Source organism: Spea bombifrons, chromosome 4 (genome assembly GCF_027358695.1).
Source record: "Spea bombifrons isolate aSpeBom1 chromosome 4, aSpeBom1.2.pri, whole genome shotgun sequence".
Taxonomy (NCBI): Eukaryota; Metazoa; Chordata; class Amphibia; order Anura; family Pelobatidae; genus Spea; species Spea bombifrons.
In genome coordinates, this window is record NC_071090.1 from 8971820 (window position 1) to 8981812 (window position 9993).

Below are 9993 nucleotides of genomic sequence, written 5' to 3' on the forward strand. Positions count from 1 at the left end.
CGGTCTCTAACTGGCCATTACCTTAATTCTGCCAAAACACTGATACCAATGTGATCCTCCCTGTTTTGGAGAGTGGGTGCGTGGGGTGGAGTTCATTGGACAGACCGGTAATTTGGTGCACACTTAGTTAGAAATCATAGTGGTTGGGGGAATCTGCATCGCCCTGGAGTTTGGTTCTTTTATTTTAGTTTATCTCTTGTTATTTGACTTGCAACAATATAATATGTGGGGGGTAATTGCAATACAATGGATGCTAGGATGACATCATTTATTATGTGGACCACTTAATGTATAAATCTTGACTGAATATGCTGTACGCGTTCTGGTATTTCTCAATAAAAAGACCTAAGTCTTTGTTAACAATTAAATAACGCAAGAAGAAGTTGGAAAGGAGGACACTGCAGATGCATATCCCCTGTTAGATTAATTCTCATTTGCATAGGATTAAAAAAAAACATATGCATGGTTATCATGTTTTGAAAAGGTGGAAAGATATTTGAATATTTACTCTCATCATTAACATCTATTGAACTCAATGTTTATGATGAACCCTTTGGCACACAAACCTTCAAATACTGGCTGGGATGAAGCACAAAGGGTTACTAGACCAATGATCTTTGACAACAATAGCGAGAAGCAAGACAATGTGTCTTTGTGGAGGAATAAAGGCATTAACCCTACAAAGAATTAGCCGATGTGTGTGATTGAGTTAAAATTGAGCGAGACTTCGACGATGGACAAAGACACCAATTAGCAGACATGGTCCTTGAGGCTTAGTTGTGTGTTGCATCATAGACATTGTAGGAATATTAAAAAATGTTTGGTATCCAATGAACATCCTTCATGGGAGGAGATTTCTTACTGAAAAAAAAACAGAAATCTTTAAAAGGCAACTCGTGAACACTGCAACAGCTGCACAAACTGAGTTAAGCAGCATAATTCCATCCATGCACACGCGTCTCGGAGAAAGTGCCTGGATTCACCTAGAGACGCTTCTCTGTCTGATCGTTCATATTTTTTCCACCACTAGTTAATTTGTTATATCAAATGTTTCTTTTTTTTATAACCCCTATGTCTCTTTACCTTTGTTTTTAAACCATTCTTGCTCTTTTGCCTTGAATTCTTCTGCATTTCACAGTGTTTTAACTATTTTCATTCCATATTTCTGATGAGCTTGGGAACACTTATTGTATATTTATTTTTTCTTACTATTTTTCTGATTTTGTTTGTGTGTAAATTATTTTCCATTTCTGCTTACTGGATCACAGTGTCATTGTGAATTTTTTGGTTTTTTTTTGTAATACTTATTTCTCTACTGTGGTGGAATGGACGACCAGCAGAACATCACCTCCCCATTATTGGGTCATATTTCTCCAGACCATTCAATGCTGAAGTACCTTAACAGCACTGAAGAATATTTGGCATATTTGTGTGGCCCAAAACGCAGTAGACTGTCACTGCCGATGACTCTAGTCTATGCTGTTATATTTTTTGTGGGAGTAAGTGGGAACATATTGGTGTGTCTTGTTATCTTAAAGCACCATAACATGAGGACTCCAACCAACTACTATTTGTTCAGCCTTGCTGTGTCTGATCTTCTGGTTCTTCTCCTTGGGATGCCACTTGAAGTGTATGAGATGTGGAGCAACTACCCTTTTCTTTTTGGAGCTTGGGGTTGTTATTTCAAGACAGTCCTATTTGAAACTGTTTGTTTTGCCTCAATCCTAAGCGTGACCACAGTAAGTGTGGAAAGGTATGTGGCCATCATCCATCCATTCAGAGCCAAGCTCAAGAGCACTCGAAGCAGGGCACTTAGAATTCTCATCACTCTATGGATCTTGTCCATCCTGTTTTCAATTCCCAATACAAGCACACACGGAATCTTACTGCAGTACTTTCCGAATGGGAGTCTTGTCCCCGATTCCGCTACATGCACAGTAGTCCAACCTTTGTGGATTTATAACTGTATTATTCAAGTGACTTCTCTGCTCTTCTATGTTCTTCCAATGGGAGTTATAAGTGTCCTCTACTGCTTGATGGGAATCAAAGTAAGTCTGCTGCACTTATTTGCATATAGCACAACGAGCTTGCAGCCAATATGACTGATTGGTAATACAGCTGAACTCCTTCCTAACTAACCTTAGTGTATGTTATTTTGGAACTGATCTAATAAGTGCAAAGAGCAATTATTTTCCAGAGATAAGGATTCATTCAACATTTCCTAACATTGATTAGTTGTTGAATATTACCAAATAATTCATTTTTTTGTAGTCCAACAAGGAAAATGGTCCATATAATCATTAGAGTAAAATATTTATTTAACAATTTTGTATAAATTCACACAATGGGGGGGGGCTTAAAATAATGGCTCTGTTCCTAAACTTAGAGAGTCGTGACTACTCAGTTGTTTTGCTAGCTCATTGTACCTTACAGTTCAGCTGGTCATTTTTATCTGCAATAGAGCCAAGCTAAAGCTGCATTGTCAAAGATCAATTGCCCATTGTAGGTCACAAAACATATCCGCTCCTATGATCATGGGTCATTAAATGACCCCTGCTATGTACTTATTTACCAATTGTTTTACCATGTACATGACATGTTTTTCCTCTTTGTACCAATTTAGGCGGCAGAGGTGGTGCTATCATAAAAGCAGATTAGGCAGCTGCTTAGGGTCACAATAGGTGTAGGGACCCCCCCACCAGAGTGAAAAGAGTATATGTATACTCCTATAATATATCTTCTTCTTAAACAAACATGTAGTGAGTTTGTTCTATAGTTTACATATAATTATCTCTATCATTACTTGTACTTGAGATGGGACTCCTAAGGAAATAGAGCTTTCCCTCCTTCACGAGAGTTACACTAAGTTTTGACTTTTTATTGGGGTAATATAAAAATATCCCGAACCACCGGATATTAAATTCTTTAGTTACTGTGTAATCCGCAATTAACATCAACAAGCAATATATGTATAATCTAGAAAACATATTAACTTGTAATCATTTAAGACTCAATTAAAACAGAAAAACGTATCACACCTTGGTGGATCTACCCTATTTTCTTTCCACTACTATTCATGGGTATCCTATTATTACCGTAATTTGAGAAAATCTTCTTGGAGTGTCTTTTTTGGCAATTTGGAATTCTAATGACATAATGTACAAAGAACACTTTTGGTGCTGGTAAAAATGATGCAGTCACCATATCCACCAAAAGAATGTCCAAGATGACTGCTCTACTATTACCACTTTGCCTCAAAGCTACTCCTTATTTCTAATTTCAGCTTTTTCACAGTACAGGTGTCTCATAATATTTGGCTAGTTCATTATTTACTTCTTCCAACAATTAGGTGGAACTTAACGACCGACTAGTTGCCTTGAGGGCTGTTAAGGTTTCCAAACACCTGAGTAGCTGTCACAGAGTGAACATATAATGGCCACCTGCCCCTTATCTTCATTAGTGTTTCTCAAAGTAGCACCAGAGGGTCCAGAAAATGTGCCTAAAAACAGTGATTGAGGAAAAGCCCATATAATGTACTGGCACTTACAGTGGATCTGGAGGGGGCATGATAATCTCTCAACTCATCTAATTTTCTCCTTGATCACCATCTGGTCTTAAGATGCCACTAATGAATTTCAGTGTCTTTAATATCCTTCTTCCCCAATATATTTATTGGTTAAACTCACTTATTTGACTAAAACCATTTTCTTTAAGTGATTTTACTCCCATAAGATAATAGGGGCTCTATAAACAAAAAATGTGGTCTTGTTACCATGGTAACCCATGGAATCGCACTGCTGGTTGGAGCAGTCTTTTGGTTGATATAAAGATAAAGACCACTTTTCAAACTTTTCAACTTTGTATTCATAACCCTCACTGGAAGGAGCATAATACTTGAACTAAATACCGGACAGTAGTATATTAATATTTATTTATCAAAACAATTATTTTGCAGCGTAAAAAGGCAGGGACTTATTTTTTTGTGATAGTGTTTCTTTAAATGATGCCTTCATGAACTTTTCTTGTTTGCTACACAAAGTGATGGGCTGCCTGCATTATTATATTTGTCCCTGTCTCCTTCTACATGCTTCGGTAACCCTTTCTCTCCCTAAGCATTGGCGCCTTGCCACCGTGTACCCGTGTGCTCTCATCACTGCTGTCCACGGCTTATTGTGGGTTGTCGTGATTTTGAAACTAAACTGCAGAGACTCTATAATTTAGCAAAAAAGGACAGATCGGGTGGTTAAAATGGTTTTTAAAAAACTGATGAAAAGAGGTGCTTTTTACACTACATTGAGCTTATTAAGGTAAGGTCATTTGGTGAATGGCTCATTGTGTAACAAGCGTTTTACCAGCTCTAATCGGAGCGCTGGCAGCCTCTGGGGCTGTAAACCTATTGTCTATCATTAAGAAGAGACAGACGGATAAAGTAACCCTTCATTTACCTCTATCTCTACTGACTCATTATGCATCCACAACCCGTCTGTGAGTCCATCTTTGGAGATGAACAGTTAAATTAATTCCCAACACTCAAAAGTGTTAATAAAAAACCCATCTCACTGATTCTCTTTAAGTTTTTTTGTGTAATACAATCAGTCTCTCTGTAGAGCTCAGTCTGGCCATAAGCATTTTATCTTTCATGATTCCTTTTCTAGAGCAGTTTTTATATTTCATCATTCAGCATCAGAAGCTGGGTTCAGCAGCAAAATCCACTCAGTGGTTTTTTTTGGTCAAGCGTGGCAGTCAACAGTTGGCCAATAACGTTCTTTTAATGTCCTCTTGGAATTTGACGCGTTAATTTCATAAGTGTGTAGTTTGATGAACAGAAATAAGTGTTCGGGTCTTTAAGATTCAATAGAAATGCTTGTCTGCAGGTTTGATTAATTGCTCCCTGACAATATGTGACACTGTTTCTCGGGAATGTTGCCAGATCAGGCTTCAGTTTCAATGCACTCTTTTATACAACCAACAGTTTTGCAATGACTAACGCTAAGCAATTCTAATCAACTATGGGTAACTTGGACTTGGATACCTAGTTTGATCATGCACAGAATTTGTATATATCTCCTGTTTTGCAGGCATAGGGGAAGATTTAAAGTGTAATGAAGCAGAGCTCCATGATATAGCCTCATATCCTTGCGCTCCGCTTTCCATGGGTTGAGAGGTGACCATACAGGAGCTGTGGTCACGTACGATTAGGAGACTCTGGACACATGGTTTACCAAGCTGCTATGAACCCTAGGGGCAGCATTACCTCAACATTGTTTTGCCAGACTTCAGACCTCAATGAGTTTGCCTAAACAAGTCAATGTTTTTTTTTTAGCAATATAGTTTAGCAAACTATTGGTATTTTTCTAGTGAGGACAGATGAGTCCACAGACTCCTTTTCACGGACTGTTGTTGCATCTCTAAAAACTCAGAAACGTAGAAGGTAATAATATGCTACATAGAGTCTATGGGTTAGATGTGGCCGAACAAAGGTCAAAAACGGGAGGAGCATATAGACAAATGGGTGGGGCAGGGTATAAATGAGCCCAGGCAGAGACTCCTCCCCCTTGTCACATGTTGCTTTTTAAACACATAAATAAATAAGGACCTGACCATGTATCCTTAAATAACAACATTGTATATTCTCATCATGCATTGAGTAGGTATTTCCCTCTGTAATCATCTCACCTTTTATCTCCAGCTCAGAGGTGACTGTTCTTTGGAGGCGGATAAAATGTCAGTAAGCATCCAGAGGCCATCTCGGAAATCAGTCACAAAGATGCTGTGTAAGTATGCATGAATGTAGACTATGAAAGAGGGCAATCATTTTCCATGATGAGTTTCCTTGTCATCCTGGTATTTTATTTTAAATCAAAAAGAAGTGATCAGTGTATGACCTCGTATTTCTTGCTTACAAAACCTATGATGACCATGCTTGACATAGCTTTTATTCAACTACCAAGCCTTTTCTGGGATAGCCGATATATGATACTACACACCTAGCCTCTCAGAAATAAGCACATTTTTAAAAATGGACATCCCTATCTTTGTATTTGGGGCACAATATGTCAGGGAGACCATCCCAGAAGCAAGTGTAGACAGAGCAGGGTAAGAGTGGTTCTAGAAGATGAAACCAAAAAATGAGCAATATAGGTATTTTCTGGGGACATTTAACTGTCACATGACACAAAAGCAGGCCCTATTGTTGCCATAGAAACTGAAAAGGGCCCTTAAAAATGTCTATGTTAATCTGCCAACCTTTTTTGATACGCATACTAGAATTATCTTCCACGACTAACCATATGCAATTGTTTTGTTATGTATAAAACCAATTAATGTTGAATTTACATTCTATAAAAGAATACTATGCAAATTGTGAATTGATACACAGACTATGGGATCCTTGATATTTGCGTTCGATGTGTACACAATTATGATGGATATAAGTTACTTCTCACATTAATCTCACCCTTATTCTTTGTAGTTGTCTTGGTCATGGTCTTTGCCATCTGCTGGGCTCCATTCCATGTGGACAGACTTTTCTTTAGCTTTGTGGTGAACTGGACCGAACCTCTGGCCGATGTCTTTAATCTCATCCATGTTATATCAGGTAATTCAAGTTCTATACCTAAAAGGAACCATCTGCCATGTACCATGCAACCCGCCAAAAAACAAACCATCTAGATATATAAAACATTTATAGCATTTAACATAGAATTGAATTAGATTTAGGCACTTATTTTGTTCTACAACATGCGTATCCATCTTTTTAGCTTAATTTGGCGCCTGTTCAGGATGGCTCAGATGCATCGAATCCTCTGGTGTTTTCACACGGAGTGCGCCTTGATTAAATGTCTTGGATCTGATAAATAACAGGGCATTCCTTTTAATAAGAAATGCTTCGGCACCTGCTGGCTCTTGGCTGCTAACAGCACGATAAGAAGGGCACAGATGCAGATCATTTCTGAACTGTGGCTAAAAATTATCACCTTGTCCTTTATCTGTTCAATGTACAAGGAGTAGATTTTGGCAAAGACTTGTTTTTTAAGTGATTAGGCACCAGAGGTGCTTCATTCTGCATCAGCTGGTGCTCACGCTACAACCGTTATATAACTCTGGTTGGCTCAGAAAAGAAATACCCAATTTTTGTTTTTTCAGCTCCCACAAAAAACATATAATAAATTAATATATATATATATATATATATATTACCAAAAATAAGAATATAAAGACTATTTTAAAAAAATATGCAAAATATATGTTTTTTTTACTTTACCAAACATACCACAAAACAAACAAAAAATATATATAACAGAATTGCAATAAAATATAATCATTAATCAAGAAAGATAATCCTATACCAATAGGCTATAAACATAATAATTGCAATACCTTGGGACCAAGGTATTTCTTGCAAATTCTATGTGTGTGATGGTTCATTGCTGGGCTTCTTTACCATTCTCTGATAACACTTGCCATGTTCATCTGTTCTTTGTCATGGATTGAAGGCCACTTAGCACTCTTGTATCTTAAATCAATTAGAGCAGGCTCACAAAGAGTCTTAATCACTCAATCAACCAATACATAGATCAGCAAGACGCAGATTTCTGAGATAGAGTCAATGGTTTGGTTTGCCTTTAAGGGTTAAAGCACCAGATAAGTCACATTTTATAGAATTTTAACTTTGTTCCACCTCCAGTCAAGCTTAATCATAAATGGTGAGTTGAATATGATGGTCCACCATTACTGTCTATAATCTATTTCTGGCTTATTTACACATTGAGCCGACCTAATTAGTCGGCTAGGGCAAAACTTTTACTGGCTTGTCCAGTGCTTCACCAATTCTGTTGGTATGAGTCGAATGAACTAACTCTTTCCCAAAATCTGTTTCACCTTTATGGGAAACCCAAGCCTTAACCCTTCTTAGACTACCTGATTCTGGGTACAGATTTTACATATAAAGGTTACTTTGCTGGAGTCTATTGTAGTCAGTCTGCCAATGGTCATACTTTAAGTCAAGCTTAAAGCCTGTACGTTATAATGGATTTCCGTTTTTGCATTTTTGGATTGAAGAACAGCATTGTTTGTTTTTAAATCGCCTCCTTATTATAGTTCAGTCTACATATTCTAAAACCAGATTCCATTATGATCCAGATCAACAGAGATTTATTTTCATTCATTTTAGTGTGGAAGATCTACTAAGAGATATTTTTCTTCCCGTGTCTGTTTATATAAAAATGCAGTTCACAGTCAACTGGGCTTACAGTGCATGGGAGAACTAGCTTAAATTGGTATCTGGGTAAAAAAATAAAGGTTGGGTCAATCATTGGTCATATTATATTTGTATTACTCAGAATTTTAGGTTGGGATCTAAGCACTGAGCTAGGATGGACACCCTCATTATAGTTATATAGATAACAGACTTGTGTGCTTCCTTTTTCTCATAGTCAAATCTCTCCTTTCCTTCAAATGCCTTCTTTCAGGTGTCTTTTTCTATCTCAGCTCGGCTGTCAACCCTATAATCTACAACCTTCTCTCCAGACGCTTCCGATCTGCGTTCCGAAACTTCCTTCCACCCCTTTTCAAGCACTGGAAACCCAAACTTCCAGTTCAAGGTTTAGCACCCCAAAAAAGCATCCTAATCCTTTCGGAACGAACCCGCAAAGACTCAACAGAAGAAGGAAGTCCTTCTTTTCCTCATCGTACCTCAGTCTGCAGCTCCCACCTCTCCACAGTCTTGTAAGATTCTTATGCATGTTGGTTGACCATAATTTATAAGCCTTGAAGGACATAGTTTTTGGCACGAACGGTGTATATAAAATAAGGTCTCTTGAAATAACCTTACCGTGTTGAAAATATTGAACATATTGCAAATACAGTCAAAGCCAATAAGAAAACATCTTAATCTTTTCTTAAGTGGATTAACACATTTCTCCCTGTGCATGCGAATCATCTCAAGAAAGCAGAATTTACCTTCTCTAATGTTTTAGTTCTGTATTCATGTTGTATATATTTTCTCATGAACATACACTATAACCTATGCAGGAACAAACCCGCCGTGCAAGATTTGCTGCCTATAATTAAATGTATTTTGACAACCTCAGCCCTTAATCTAATCTCACTGTTCCCATGTATAATTTAAAACATCTATGCGTACAAGGAATTATATTTTAAAAATGCATAGTGGTAAATAAACAGTTGTAAATATTTTAAACAGGCAGTCCAATTCCCCTATATATGTTAAAATATATGTTTGTACATGATGTAATATAATCCTCATTTATTGTATGGCATATTTAAGATATTTGAATATATGTGTTGCTGTCAAATAATGTACCTATAAATAAAAACACTGTGAATACTACTTACCTTCCTTTTGTGCTAGTGAGATAATTAAAGTATTGTAGGTCTTAAATCACTTGGACACCAGTAGGTCTTGTTTGTGGCTTAGTTATCCTTTTGTATACCTGTGCTATGGTTCCATTTGATGAATAATACAGTTATTATTAAAGATTCCTAAAAAAAAAAAACCTGTTGTTTTATTTTTTACTACAATACATTTTTTTTACAATTTTTAACATCATAATTCATTGTCGGTACATTAACGGCTGATTTTCTGGAGAATGGTAACCTCATAGTTCCCGTTCTTCCTTTGTTATCGCAGCATCCCAACATTTTTGGATGTTCTTCTATGCAGTTTAGTTAGGTAAGAAGTGGGGTTAAATATATGTGCATTTGATTTGGTACAAGTTCATTTACCAGCTGGTGTTGGTCCGTGAGTTTCTACCCCACCGAACAAGCTATGTTCCTAGAGCCCCCACCTGCACGTGCTTCATATCTCAGAAAATTTTGCCTCAATGTGATACAAGGTACAAAGGTAAGCCCGTGGCTATCCTGGTGGTTCTGTATCTCTACGAAACAGTAGAGTTTTTTTTGGGTACTATCACATACCTTATAACTATCTATATATATACTACTTTCCACTGGATTTTCCTGTTTTTTGGT

The 9993-nt window shown here is 37.2% G+C and overlaps 1 protein-coding gene across 1 annotated transcript; it reads left to right on the plus strand.

Moving 5' to 3' along the window:
• Positions 1–1325: 1325 nt before the first annotated feature.
• On the plus strand, positions 1326–8850 carry NMUR2 (neuromedin U receptor 2). The gene is made up of 4 exons (XM_053462198.1): positions 1326–2048; positions 5690–5774; positions 6473–6598; positions 8472–8850. The coding sequence occupies exons 1-4, from the start codon at positions 1326–1328 to the stop codon at positions 8729–8731; spliced, it is 1194 nt and encodes a 397-aa protein (XP_053318173.1). The 3' UTR covers positions 8732–8850.
• The last annotated feature ends 1143 nt before the right edge of the window (positions 8851–9993 follow it).